The sequence below is a fragment of the Microtus pennsylvanicus genome, chromosome 2 (assembly GCF_037038515.1).
Source record: "Microtus pennsylvanicus isolate mMicPen1 chromosome 2, mMicPen1.hap1, whole genome shotgun sequence".
Taxonomy (NCBI): domain Eukaryota; kingdom Metazoa; phylum Chordata; class Mammalia; order Rodentia; family Cricetidae; genus Microtus; species Microtus pennsylvanicus.
This window is the reverse complement of record NC_134580.1, coordinates 27,764,959-27,779,328: the sequence shown is the minus strand read 5'-3', so window position 1 is coordinate 27,779,328 and position 14,370 is coordinate 27,764,959. Positions and strand designations below refer to the sequence as shown.

The window sequence follows — 14,370 nt, the reverse complement described above, 5'->3', positions numbered from 1 at the left end:
GTTTACCCCATCACTGTGTCCATCTTCCTCTAAGCTCTGAGAATGTCAAACTCCAGGTACAGGGTGGAAAGTGAGGATGCGGTGGGGACTGGAAATCGCTGCAAAGCCCTGGGAGCAGGCAAGAAACCTGGAGACCGGGGGCTCGCCGGGGTGGGGGAGGTGGGGCGGCCTGCCCCGCCCCCGCGTTTCCCGCTCTGGGCGCCAGGGGTCGCTCCGCCTGCGGCCGCTTAAAGTGGCTCCCGCCGCGCAGCGACTCACACCACCCGCACTGCTGCCAGGGAGGAAGGTTAGGGACGCAGAGAGGGAGAGCGCTTGCGGGAGAGGGACGCCTGGCTAGGGCTCTGGCGAGGCCACGGCTGCTGAAGGAGGCAGGGAGTGCTTTCCAGGAGCTAAAGTGCAAGGCTGACGAGGTCGCGTCCTTTGAGAGCCCCGGCCGCAGCTCACAAGCCTTGGGACGTCGGGAGAGCGGGGAGAGGTCCTCCGGTCTAGCCAGGGAAAAAACAGCGAGGGGAGCCCCGGACCTAGACACCCCCATCCGCGAGAAAGCAACTGTCTGGAGAGCAGGCATTTAGACCTGTGGGAAACCAGCCGTCCAAGAAGCTGTGGCTCTCAGGCACCCGAGGGTAATATCAGACTACAGGTTCTGAACCCTCAAGGGCTGTCCTTGGCCCAACCCACGGGGGAGACCTCCATCCTGACCGGCGGTTTGGGGAACAACTCCGCTGTGACAGGAGGAATCAGTCAGGGCAAGGTGGTCGAGCACAGCCGTCGGGAGATCCGGACCGGGACCCGAGTCCGCGGAGAGCCCCGGGCCTCCGCCGCCATTGCGCCCAAAAGTGAGGAGGATTTGTTGGCCCTGGCCGCATCACGGCTGAGCCGCCGCAAGCGGGTGGCGGGAGCGGCCGTCGGGGTGGCCATGGTGCTGCTGCTGCTGGTAGCCATCCCGCTACTGGTGCACAATTCTCGCGGACCAACACACTATGAGATGCTGGGTCGATGTCGCATGGTGTGTGACCCCCACGCACCCCGAGGCCAAGGCCCCGACGGCGCTCCCGCCTCGGCGCCTCCGTTCCCTCCAGGTGCCAAGGGAGAGGTGGGTCGGCGAGGGAAGGCGGGTCTACGCGGACCACCAGGACCCCCAGGTCCCAGAGGGCCCCCTGGAGAGCCAGGCAGGCCAGGTCCCCCGGGTCCTCCTGGTCCAGGCCCTGGAGGGGCAGCGCCCCCTGCGGGTTATGTACCCCGAATTGCTTTCTACGCGGGTCTTCGGCGGCCTCACGAGGGTTATGAAGTGTTGCGCTTTGACGATGTGGTGACCAACGTGGGCAACGCTTACGAGGCAGCCAGTGGCAAGTTCACCTGTCCCATGCCGGGCGTCTACTTCTTCGCTTACCATGTGCTCATGCGCGGTGGCGACGGCACCAGCATGTGGGCCGACTTGATGAAGAACGGACAGGTGAGCTTGCCCCTCTACTTAGCCCCAGATCTTACTAGTTAGTGTCTTCCTAAAATTCCCTGCACTCAGTCGCAACCCAGCTCCTCCCCTGAAACACTATCAGGGTGTCCAAGAATGCCAGACCACCAAAAATTTATGTCACTTAATTTAATCGAAGAGGAGGAATTGGGGGCCTGGAAAAGAAAGTCGTCTGTCCAAAGTCTCACAGAGCCTTAGAGCAATGTCAGGGCTAGAACTCAGCCTCAACCTCAGTCTCCAACCAACAACCATAGCCTGCCACATCCTGTCTTCGGTGCTATCTTACCCCTCAGCCTCTTCTCTCCTCCTGTCTTTACTGGGCCTGTCTTCTCTGTCAGTGGGTTTTCCAGCCCGGGCATGGAACAAGCTATTAGGGAACCTGATATGAGGAATTAGAATGGACTCTTGTTTTGGGTATTGGCCATCTTTCTCTAGGTGGAGTCATTCAGCTTGGATTTCCAAAGAAAAGGTGGAAAAGGGAGAAAAAAAAAAAACACTGTTTTACCCATTTGCTAGGTAGCTGTCCTATTTGTTCACCCCCGGGGCCTGGGGCCAAACTTAGACCAAGTCTTGTCCTCAGCTAACACTGATGCTAGAGGCAGATGTAGAAAATGGCCTGCTGGCTCAGGGTTCACATAGGCGGTGGGATGAACCAATTGGAAAAGCATTGAAGCAATGGACAGAAAGAAAGAAGGCCTGGTCTACAGGCCCTACAACCTCCTGGGAACCTCTTAGATTACACTATGTGCTGCCCCAGTGGGTTAGTCAAAATCACTGGCACCTAGGTTCGAGGGACTAGCTCCCCAAAAGACTCAGACATTTGAACTAGCAAGATGCCATAGGCTGGGGTGGAGGGAGCTGCCTCCACTGTGCAGGAAGAGGAAGGTTTGAACGGGAGCAGTGACCTCTGAATGTTTCACGGAGGGGGTGGGGCCCTGGTGCACTAGGCCTATGCCTTTGGGCCCCCTAAGCCTTGAGCCCTGTTATCTAGCTGAAAAGCTCCGGAATCCCAAGAGGACACCACCCTAGCTAACCTTCTGCTTCAGCTTTGGGGTCTGCACCTAACAAGTCCTCTGTCCAGAGCCTGAAGAAAGGGAGTTGTTAGGCTATCTGCGGCTTCATGGGGTTGATAGTTAAGTGTCCACATGAGCCAAGTGCAGCCATGACTGTGGAGTGCCAAAGTGTAAGTTAAGCTTGGTGTCTTTCTTCTCGTGGCACTGAGCAGGTAGATTTGGTCTGTGCCAGCAATCTGGGAGGAGGTTCAAGTGTGTTGGTTTTGGAGGGGGCGGGGTGGCGCAGCGCCCATTCTGTATTCCACGGAGCCAACACTGCGGCCCTGGGAATGGTAAATAATGATTAGAATAATGATGAATAATTAATGGTTTAATAACCAGTCCCGGTGGGACGGAAACCGAGGGATGGGGCTGGCGGTATGACTGCTGCAGACCAGAGATCCCGACCAAAGGCAGCCCTCCACATGGTGGGAGACCAGGTGAACTCTCCACAGGGAAATTTGGGCCCAGGAGGCCAGAGAGAAACAGGTTTATTTTCCTACTGCATAACAGGTGCAGATACAGGTATTCCCCAGCCCCACAGAAAAGCTAGTTTAGGAATTCTGATGGAGCACGTATGCCTAGAAGTATTTTGAAAGCTTTTTTTTTTTTTTTGCACGAGAACAGCAATTGTAAGTAACATTTTCAGTACGCAAAATTTGGTTCTGAACCCAGTCCAGGAGTAACTTGCTCATTTAGCCCTAACCACCTCATGAGGTAGGATCCATTATTTTTACCCCTTATTGCTCTAATAGAGGCCAAGAGATGGTACTTGTGTGCCCAAGTTATACCTGAGAAGCTCCGCCGTCTCCTTGCTTAAGTGGTTCTCAACCTTCCTAATGCTGCGACCCTTTAATATGGTTCCTTATGTTGTGGTGACCCCAACCATAAAATTATTTTGTTGCTACTTCATAACTGTAATTTTGCTACAGTTATTTATATAGTTAATCGCAATGTAAATATCTAATATGCAATTCCTGTGAAAGGGTCGTTAGACCCCAAAGGGGTCACAACCCACAGGTCGAGAAACACAGTTTGGTCCCACACCCCTTCCCGTAGCCCATACCTAAGCCCAACTTGTTCCAGCAGTCGCCGGGCTCAACCCCCTAGGTCAATTCGGCTCTGCACAGGGTTTAGGGATGTGGGTCTGGGTTTTTTTTTTTTTTTTTCGTCTTCTCTCACTAGGTCCGGGCCAGCGCCATTGCTCAGGATGCGGATCAGAATTACGACTATGCCAGCAACAGCGTCATTCTTCACCTAGATGTGGGTGACGAGGTCTTCATCAAGCTGGACGGTGGGAAAGTGCATGGCGGCAACACCAACAAGTACAGCACCTTCTCAGGCTTCATCATCTACCCGGACTGACCCCAGCACCTTTCCACACACGCGCATTTGCCCGCCCTCCTTGCCCCTTTGCTCCAATCCACACCCACCTCCAGTTAGTCCTACCCAAGGCCCAACCTCTGAGAGCCCGCGACTCTCCGGCTCCCCAGGCTACCTAAATGGGCGGACTCTTGGGGCTCAAGGGTTTCAAGTGACGGGGGAGTGGAAAGCTGGGAAGGTGGGATGAAGAGAAGCCACTTAGGGCGGAACCATCTCGCTCGTGCTCCAATGAAACCCGGCAGGTCCTGGCCCTCCCTTCCGCCTGGAGCTGGGGAACAGCTTAACTAAATGAGATCAAAGACTCACAGGGAGTAAGGGATGCACTGGCAGTTTGGGAGGGAAAGGACAGAGGAAGGAGCACGTCTAGGAGAGAGGAGACTGTCCCAGGTTAGATACCGGACCTCAGTAGCCACTTTCTTTCCGTTCCCCTCCTGCATCTCCATTATTTCAGGCCCTAGCCAAGACAGCCTTCCCGTGAACTGAAGGAACCAACTACTTCCTTCCTAGTACTTAAAACCCATTTTGTACAGTACTCATTTCACCCCTCTCCAGGTTAGGCCCTGCAGCTACGGATGCTGTTACTTCTTCCAATAAAGTGAGGCTGGGGATTGTGTGGCTGCCTGCCTTGGTGGAGGGTGGGAGGGAGAAGTGGCGACCCCTTTGCCTGATGTCCAGAAAGGACTCCTACCCTGCTTGTCAGCCTCAACTAGGAGACTGTTCTTTGCAGTTAAGTCTAGCCAGACCTGCCTCTCTAGGAGAGGAATGAAGATTTTGGCTTTGATGTGGGAAGGATGAGCAGAGGGAAGGGTCCCCTTCAGGGCTGCTGTTCCTGCAAGCAGAGTGTGGAAGATTCTAAAGTTGGGTTTGGTGTGCCTGCACAGGAAGAGAATTCTAGCAGTTTTCTTGCCCTTGCTATTGGTCTCTTTGTAGTTTTTCTTTTTGCCCAGGGTGGTCTCCAACTCTTGGGTTCAAGTGATCCTCCTGTCTCAGCTTCCAGGTGGCTTAGGGTCACTGGCGCTAACTAAGAGTTCTAGCAGAGGGCTGGAGAGATGGCTCAGAGGTTAAGAGCACTGACTGCTCTTCCGGAGGTCCTGAGTTCAATTCTCAGCAACCACATGGTGGCTCACAACCATCTGTAATGAGATCTGGTGTCCTCTTCTGGCCTGCAGGCATACATGGAGGCTGATCACTGTGTACTTAATAAATAAATAATTCTTTAAAAAAAAAAAAGAGTTCTAGCAGAGGTACTCTAGATGAGGAAATAGTAGGTGGCCCTGGAGCGGGACTGATCTCAGAGAGTTCCACAGTTTCCTCTAACCCCCTCAAGAGTTTGCTGCAGTGGGCACGGCAGGAGTGGGAAGACAGCTTCAGGAGAGGAAGCCAGCAGTCCAGAGCATTCAGTCCCTCTCACTGGAGCACACTGCCACCTTGTGGCACTGGAGAGCGACAGCAGTAGCTGCCCTGGCGGAACATTGACAATTCATAGAAACTTTATTAAAGGATAAAAGGGGATGGCTCCCAGTCCAACGGGCAGAGCAACAATAAATAAGGCTAAGGAGGAAGGGGTGAGTGAGGCAGACCGCGGAGGCTGGAGTCACGATGGAGAGTCCTGTGGGACCACAGAACCAACTGGAATGAATTGCTGGAGAAAGAGAGAGACTGGGTCACATTCATTCCCTTACACCTTGGTAAAGGAAGCAAGGCTAGCCCCCCTCCGCTGTCCTGTGGGTTGCTGTGCAGAAGGTTCTGGCTGTAAACAGAAGGCTCACCAGGGCATCCTGCCAATCAAGCAACGTGGCCACGGGGTTGGTGCAGAGCCGGGTGGGTCCAGGAGGCGGGGTTCGGCTAGTGTAGAAGGCACACTCGTCGTCCAGACGCGCCTCATAGAAGCAGTGGATGGCGCTGAGACATGCTTTGAGGCGCTGCCTCAGAGCCAGAGTCCGAGGGGCCAGACTGCTGGGGCCTGAAGGCCATGAGGAATTTAGAGACTCTGGAGTTATATTCTTTCTGGGTGCTGCCCCTTCTCCTCCCCCACGAGCAGGGCCAGCTAGAAACATAGGGCAGTAGAGCTCTTCAGATGCGGGCCAGAGGAAAGAGCACAGCATTGCCCAGCAAGGCAGGGCCCACTCCCAAAGAGACAGAACCTTTTCTTCATACCCTTCCCCAGCCAGTTCCTTACCTGACTGGCCTGTTGGGGACCTCAAAGACTGGAGTGAGTGGATAGGGGGGCTGGCACAGAGTGAGCTTTGTGAAGAGAAGGTCAAGCTGGTGGTTGCTGGAGGCCCCTGACTCCAACATGGCTGTGGGCTGGATGCTGGGTTTCTAGCTTCCAGAGAGTCGGCTGCCGATGGTCCTAGCTCCATCCAAGGGCAGGCCTCAAGGGGTTCAGCCTGTCCTTGGAGATGAGGCAGAAGGGGTCCAGGCAGTACTGGAAGGCAAGGCTCTGGTGGCTCTGGCTCAGCTATCCAGCATGGCACTGGGGGCTCTGGGTCTGTGGTAGAACTGGGCTGAACTACCTTGGTCTCTGCCCCAGGGCAAGGCTGTGGCTCCCCATGCTTTTCTGCACCGGGGGGCTGTGGCTCCCCACACTCTTCTGCAAGGTCTGGCTCTGTCACACCAGTGTGTCTTGACAGTCCAAGAAGGGAGGTTCCAGGATTGTGTTCTGGAGCATTCGGAGTTCTAGAAATGTCAGCCAGCAGGGGCTGAAGTTTGGTCATCTCTAGAGCAGAGCCTCCATTAAGAGGGGCACACTTGTCCACTCCCAGTCCCTCTATCTCCTGTTGTAGGAGTTGCTGCAGAAGACTGATGCGCTGTGGTGGAGAGAGAATCCCAGCGTGTCATCACTGTGTCCACAAGGTCTCCCCACACCTCCCCTCCCGGCTCCCCATTCCCAGTCTTCTCATGGTGCAGAAGCCACCAAAGGTGCGGTCACTACATCCCTACCTGCATCCTTAGCTCCTGGAGGTTGGGGGTTTCGAAGGGGTGAGGTCCAGAAGTGCTTGCTGCAGGTGGTTTCCCGGATCCCTTCTGCAACATGATGCGACTCTCCTGGTCAAACAACCTTACAGCAATCTGCTCCTGCCACATAGAAGGAAAGGGGGCAGGTGAGGAAGTCAGATTAAGGTGGGAAGACTGTCCGCACTCTCTTGAGGAATGGGTCAAAGCTCTCTGGTGGCTCTAAAAATCAGAGCTGATATTAGCTCTCAAGAAGCTGAGGCAAGAGAATCAAAAGTTTGATGTCCAGCCTGGTCTACAAGAGCTAGTTCCAGGACAACCTCTAAAGCTACAGAGAAACCCTGTCTCGAAAAACCAAAAAAAAAAAAAAAAAAAGTTTGATGTCCAGATTGTTGAGATATTGATACACACATAAAAGAAATTTCTTCAGAATTTCAGACTAGCAGAAAATAGAGACAGACAGACATTCTAAACATAGGATAGGAAGAGTAGATAGAGAAGCAAGAGGCAAGCAGATTCTTTAGATGGTTCACCTACCTCAAACCACAAGGCTGCCAGCCCTCCAGGCCAGCAGGATAGCACCACATACCTCAGTACAGGAAGTTTTGCTACTTACCCAGGGCAGGGCAGGGTCTTCAGGGGAGGAATGAGGAGAGAGACCACTCCGCCACTGGGTCTGCATCAGACAAGACATATCGCCCATGGGTGAGACAGTCTCCTCTTACTGATCCTACCCTCCCCATCCCAGACAGTACCTGCCCTTCTCCCTCCATAGTCTTGTCTCTTCCCCCCTCTCCCCTGAGACAGGGTTTTTCTGTGTCTTTGGAGCCTGTCCAAGACTGGACATGGAACTAGCTCTTGTAGACCTCGAACTCACAGACATCCACCTGCCTCTGCCTCTGAGTGCCGGGATTAAAGGTGTGCACCACCTATTTTTAAGACTAGGAAGGGCCAGGTGGTGTGTTCAAGGCCAGCCTAGTCTACAGAGCTAGTTCCAGGACAACTCTGGCTCTAACACAAAGAAATCCTGTCATAAAAAAACAAAACAAGGGGCTGGAGAGATGGCTCAGTAGTTAAGAGCATTGCCTGCTCTTCCAAAGGTCCTGAGTTCAATTCCCAGCAACCACATGGTGGCTCACAACCATCTGTAATGACGTCTGGCGCCCTCTTCTGGCCTGCAGACATACATACAGACAGAATATTGTATACATAATAAATGAATGAATGAATAAATAAATAAATAAATATTAAAAAAAAATAAAAAATTAAAAAAAACAAAACAAAAAAGGAGTCTTAACATTCCCCCCATCCCACACAGTACCTGCCCCTCTCTCTTCCTCCCTAGTCTTGGCCCACATCAGTTGTCTCCTCTGCTCTCTTACCTGCTGAACTCTGGGTAATGACTGGGCGGGTGTGAACCGGGTTTTACGCTGAGTGGTGAACCGTTTCAAGGATGAATATGAGGTCTGGGGAGAGACATGGGGGTGAGCGGGCTTTCTAGCCAGACTCTTCTGCTCCTGCCCAGTCCAAAAGTTGTCTATACAAACCACAACTGAGAGGCCTGAGGAGGGAACACCTGAGTCTCTAAAGGTGACAGGCTGGTGACAAAGGGTGGCACCACATGGCCAGACATGAGTTGGGCTACAGGGCAGAAGGCATCCCATGGGAGTCAGCATTGTCCCGTGGAGGAAAAAGGCAGGAAGAGTGGCCTTTCTGTCTTGTTCTCCCCCACTGCAGCAGCTACTCCCTATTTACCCTTTCTCCACCAGCTTAGATCTCACAGCACTAGATGTATCCTCTCCTCGGGACCTTTGCATCTGCAGCCCTCGGCTAAATAGCTCTACAGTCCTCTCTTTTATCTATACGCTCACATTCTCAACTCCTTCACTTAACTTTCATCTTCTCAGTGACAGTGCCCTGGACAAACTACATTTTGTAAAAATAGAGTGATTAGCAACCCCCTTAAAATATTTAAAAAAACTTTAAAAAACATTTATGTGTAGCTGTGTTTGAGTGCCCATGAAAGTCAGAAGAAGGCATCAGATGCCCTGGAATGGGAATTACAAGCAGTTATAAGTTGGCCAATGTGAGTTAAGTTACCAGTCCTAAATATTAATCTATTCCCCCCATCTTGGTGCACAGCCCAGCTGTCCTGGAATCCACTGTGGAACAGCCCAAGCTTTCCTCTAACTTGCAATTCTCCTGCCTCCAGAGAGCTGGGTTAGTCATACCCTACCATGCATGGCTCTAAACTATCAATCTGACACCAACTCCCCTTCCCAAATCTTTTCACTGCTTTAAGTACTTAATTTTAGAGATCATATCACTATCTGATATATATATCAGATATTTTATATATATTTTATATTTGTGGGGGTTTTTTGCTTCCCTCTTCTAGAATATACATACTCTGAACTTAGGAACATGAATACATTCAAAAGTCAGTTAGTAAATAATTGAAGGAATTTTTTGCTTGTTTGCTTTTTTGAAACAGAGTTTCTCTGTAGCTTTAAAGCCTGTCCTAGAACTCACTCTATAGACTCGGCTGGCCTTGAACTCTCAGAGATCCGCCTGTCTCTGCCTCCCGAGTAAAGACACATACTACCACTGTCCAGCAGGAATTAATATTTTTGGGTGGTAGGTATTAGATGTGTCTAGGTGGCCTGAGCACTGATTTCTTGGTGACACACATGTATGTCAGTCTGTCACCTCTGTCTCCAGGCTCCAGATACATAATACAGGAAGTCAGATCCACTCTGAAAAGGGTTTGATCCCAACTCCAACAAACTAAAACCTAATAACATCCTGAGTCCTAGGACTGCCCAACTCTACCCAGTGCATCTCCTGAACATCTCACCCCCATCCATCCCACGAGGATCTCAGCTCACCCTGGTGTGAATTTTTTCTCCAGTTTCTCTTAAGGGCACTCGTTGAGCCAGACCCAGTAGGGCTCGTCCTCCTTCACCTGAACGAGGGGCAGCCTCATGCTCTCCTTTGGGGGGTAAAGAAGCTGGGAGAAGACAGGACATTTTGCTGTAGTATTTAGAACATCAAAGTCTACCATTCAGAACCCTCTGAGAGCCCAATAATATCTTGGCAAATACTGATGTCCTGAGTAGGCTGGAGGTGGCCATGGCTCATAAGGGATTGGGACAGAAATTCAGTTTTGCAGGAAGTTGCAGGGAGAGGGCAAAAGCAGAAACACAATAAAACTAGGCCCCGTCTGACCCAGGTAGGAGGTCTGTCTCCTGTTGTGTGTTTCTGGGATGTGACTGCTAGACAAGCACTAAACTAGACCTCCATCTTCCTCTGACCCAGTCTCCCTGCGTCCCTACTTCCGCATCCCACTTCTGCCCCTCAAGGCCTGCTGACCTTTTCCTTGTCTTGTTCCTGGTACCGGAAGTTCACTCACACTTGTTTTCCCCCCCTATATCCAGACACACTCACCAGGCTGAACTGGGGTCTTCGGGAGCAATCTGGAGGCCTGGCTCGCTGAAGTCCTGATGACAGTAAGTACAACAGCCTTCCCTGAGTGTCAACCAACGGCTGGGCATTTGGTAAATGTTTATAAACACCATTTCACTGCATTCTCCGGATAGCCTCTAATGGTACAAACACCCTTGCTTGGCTGATACAGAACTCAGATAGCTAAGGCAAGGTCACATAACTAGTGGAAGTAAGGGTCAGGAGTGCAACTCAAAACCCATTTATTGTCAGTTTATGCTGTAGCCAAAAGAAACAGCATTTCCCATGTCTAAACCTCTGTTCCTTCATATTAAGGACTGGCTATGAGAGCCAGACCCCTGTTCCAGGGGCTCACCTAACATGCTTTCCTGGGTTGAAAGGGAATCCACACCCATTCCTTACCTGCTGTTGCCACACGTCTCTCTTCTCAGCTCCTGTAAACTGGGGCGAGTGAAGGGATGAAAGGAAGGTCCCGAAGGTGGATTCTGACCCAGAGCAAGACATGAAACCAGAGTGAGAAGTAGGCCCCAAACTAGACACAAACCCCAACCCACCCCTCCCAACAGAACCAGTTTACATCTTGAGGTACTATCCCAGGGTAAGACCTTTGTTCCAGGAAGAAGTTTCTAGAGAGGCTAAGTGTCAGCCCCTCAAAGGTACTCACCAGAGCCTCTGAACTCTGTGGTTTTCCTCGGGGTCCTGATCCCTCCAGTCTTGAGAAGCAGGAAGCCCTGGCAGGTTCCAGCTGATGGATAGGGGTCCTGGGAGCCAGGTATGCTGAAGACCGAGCACTCTGGAATAGAGGCTGTAAGCAGGAGCTCAGAATTCTCCCAGTCCACCCCAGCCTGGCCTCACATCCTTCTCATTACCTGGCCCTTCTGGGTGGTGCCTCCCTTGCTCCCTCGAACTAGTACTCTCTGAGCCAGACTGGACTGGCGCCCCAGTGGACAGCTCTTCACCCCCTCACCTGAAAGGATGGTGGCCAGGGCTGTTGGGTCAGCAACAAACTCTATAGCCCTTAGAGCCTCTGAAAGGGAAAAAAACAGAATTAGAAGAAACAGGAATAGAGGAGGCTGAGGCGCAGGGGATCCTAGTAACAGTGAGAAAAAGAAACATATCCAAGCCAGGCTTGGTGTAATTCTAGAATTTAGGCTACCAAGGCAGGAGAACCAGGTGTTCAAGACTAGCCTCCCCAGCATACAGAGCTCAAAGCCAGTCTGAGCTATGTAAGACCTTGAGAGATGGGGAGAACATTCAATTGAACCTAGCTCATCAAATGTTTGAAGAATTTCATGTAAGTCATTACATTAACCAAGGGAACAAAAGATAAAACAAAGTTTTTGTCATACAGAGGATTATCATTGGGGGCTGAAGAGATGGTTCCCAGTACCTACATCAGGTGGCCTGTAACTCCAGCTCTAGGACAATCCAATGCTCTGACCTCCACAGGACCTGCACTTACATACCCACACACATATACAGAATTCAAACTAATCCTTTTTAGGGGCAGTTACGAGTTCTGTCTGCTCTTATGGGAGACATGGGTTTTATTTCCAGCACCTACATGGCGGCTCACAACTGGCTATAACTTCAGCTCTAGGGTACCCAATCCAATGCCTTCTTTTAACCTCCACAGGTGTTGCTGCATTCACACTGACTAAAACAAAATGAAAGCCGGGCGATGGTGGCGCACGCCTTTAATCCCAGCACTCGGGAGGCAGAGGCAGGCAGATCTCTGTGAGTTCGAGACCAGCCTGGTCTACAGAGCTAGTTCCAAGACAGGCTCCAAAACCACAGAGAAACCCTGTCTCGAAAAACCAAAAATAAATAAATAAATAAAATTAAATTAAATGAAAATAAATCTTTTTTTCTTCTTTTTTTGTTTTTTTTTTTTTTGAGACAGGGTTCTCTGTGTAGCTTTGGAGCCTGTCTTGGAACTCACTCTTATAGAACAGGCTGGCCTTGAACTCACAGAGATCTGCCTGCCTCTGCCTCCTAAAGTGCAGGAATTAAATGCGTGCACCACCATGACAGGCAAGAGACGAAATTTTGCTGAAGTAAAGGGATGACTTCTTAAAGCAAAGAGCTTGCAGGACAGAGTCTAGAACTCTTAGAGCATGCAAGAAACCAGAGGGTGTGCAAACCCCAAATCCCACTTCACCTTTCCCATTCTCACGGAACCAAATAGGCCATTCCCAAGCTTCCAGCAGGTACCTGTCTGGGGCTGGGATACAAGCCCCACATTTGGTCTCCCAGAGCTAGGCTTGAGTTCCTCCAAAGGGTTCCGGAGCTGAGTACTCCCCAATCTTTGTGATTTCTCTTTCTGGTGCAAAGTTTTCGATTTGAGGCCAGCTGAGTCGATGAGAGGGCTTTGAGTACTGAGCGGTGGCTTCTGAGGGGAAGGCGAACAAAAAACTGGGATTCAGCCCTGGGGTGCATTGCTAATGTGAGCTGCCTCCACGTTCTGACTCTCTTCACCCATCAAGCCCCTCTTACCCTTGGATCCTGGTTCTCCTGGTCCAGAGAGCACGACTTGACTGATGAAAACTCTGAGCATCTTTGAGAGAGTATTGGAATCTTGCTAGGGGTGGGAGATACACCTCGGAGGAGGGGATTCTTCCTCGTGTGAAGGGTAGTCATGGCGGCTATAATTGAGACGGGAGAAGAAGGGAGACAGGGCTGAGGACCAAAGTACATCAGTTATCAAGGCACGGGGGCCGATATCCTGATTCTTCCACCTTGGTCCCAATCCATGTGCCTAGAGGCCCGCACCGACAGCAGGGCCGCTTTTCTGGCTGACTCCTCCAGACACCCCAGGCCTGCTATCGCACCCCGGGACTCCAAACTGCTGTCCTCCCTAGGAACCGCGACAGGATTCATCCCCTCAAAGATCCCGTGCCGCACCTCTCCAGGAGCCCCTAGGGGTCACCTCTACTTTCTCAGTTTTTTCGCCGATTTTCTAGTTTTCTGCTGCTGCTGCTGCGTCCCCAGTTTGTAAAATACGCCAAGCTTGTGATTGGCTAGTTCCCTCTGAGATCTCGTGACGTCACATCCAGTCATCCAATCCGCAGTCTCCAGAGGCGGGTGCAGAGAAGGACAAGTTGTGGAACTGCTTTCTGGCTGGGAAAAAAACTGACCGGCTCCCTCAGCCAATCCGAGAGCGGGACGCGAGTGTCAGGATTGGGGGAAAGCCAGGGAGGATGCTGTTCTGATGTCCGGGAAGGCGATTCTGGGCTGCAACGGGCACTATCGTACTCTCGCGAGATCCGGAGTCAGCGGAGGGCAGGTACCCAAGAAGGACCGCGGAATTGTGGGAAGGGATGGCCATCGAGAATCCTATTGACCACGCCGGGAAAGTAGTAGTGCAAGGCCAGGTCTTATCCAGGAAGCAAGGGCACGTCTTGCTGGAGATGAGGAACTGCCCCAACGGGCGAGAGGGCCGGAGGTAACTGAATTGAGCCCAACAAGAACGAGGAGCCAAGACATCATTTGTCCTCTTGGATCTCTCAGCTTTGTGGGGTGTGGTTAGACACAGTGTGGCTGGAGCTCTGTTGAGCTGAATTGAAGGGCTCCTCATGGGTGGGGGGGTCACCGCACCGTCAGGTTGCCTTTGCCTGGTCTGCAGAGAGAGCGCACCTGCTACTCATTGGCAGACAGGTGTGAGGCTGCAGGATGGAGCACACGCAAAATCTCGCTCTATCCCAGACTGCCCTTGAACTCGCAGCCTCCTGCGAGGATTGCTCGCGCCCTGCATAGACAACAGTTTGAAGTTTGAAGGACGCCAATACACAAGCCAGGAACATAGGCGTTATTCCTTAACTGCTTCCAGACCTCCCCTTCCATACCCCATTTCTTTTCGAACCTGCGGACTTTAAGCATTTTTACAATTCAGCTGCTTAGCCAGACGAAGTAGGGCATGCAGAGGCAGCAGGTCTCTGTGAGTTCCTCTGTCATCAAGTTCACTTGGAAGTATACTCGCTAAAAAAAGAGTATCAGACCAGCCAGTTTTAAAAAATGAAATCCTGAATTTAAAAAAAAAAACCT

The 14,370-nt window shown here is 51.6% G+C and overlaps 2 protein-coding genes across 3 annotated transcripts; one reads left to right on the top strand and one right to left on the bottom strand.

The window, feature by feature from the left end:
- The first annotated feature begins 254 nt into the window (after positions 1–254).
- Positions 255–4,508, top strand: C1ql4 (complement C1q like 4). The gene is made up of 2 exons (XM_075963557.1): positions 255–1,453; positions 3,709–4,508. The coding sequence occupies exons 1-2, from the start codon at positions 917–919 to the stop codon at positions 3,886–3,888; spliced, it is 717 nt and encodes a 238-aa protein (XP_075819672.1). The 5' UTR covers positions 255–916; the 3' UTR covers positions 3,889–4,508.
- An 882-nt stretch (positions 4,509–5,390) lies between these two features.
- Troap (trophinin associated protein) lies at positions 5,391–13,309 on the bottom strand. Of its 2 annotated transcripts, XM_075963556.1 has the most exons (14): positions 13,231–13,309; positions 12,823–12,971; positions 12,541–12,718; positions 11,196–11,353; positions 10,991–11,119; positions 10,729–10,811; positions 10,309–10,361; positions 9,750–9,871; positions 8,244–8,327; positions 7,478–7,537; positions 6,850–6,984; positions 6,086–6,716; positions 5,676–5,869; positions 5,391–5,548 (listed from the first exon to the last, which is right to left on the bottom strand). In XM_075963556.1, the coding sequence occupies exons 2-14, from the start codon at positions 12,964–12,966 to the stop codon at positions 5,501–5,503; spliced, it is 2,019 nt and encodes a 672-aa protein (XP_075819671.1). In that variant the 5' UTR covers positions 12,967–12,971; positions 13,231–13,309; the 3' UTR covers positions 5,391–5,500. The 2 variants fall into 2 exon arrangements, with proteins under 2 accessions (XP_075819671.1, XP_075819670.1); XM_075963555.1 differs by lacking the exon at positions 13,231–13,309 and having other exon boundaries at positions 12,823–13,042.
- Positions 13,310–14,370: the final 1,061 nt, after the last annotated feature.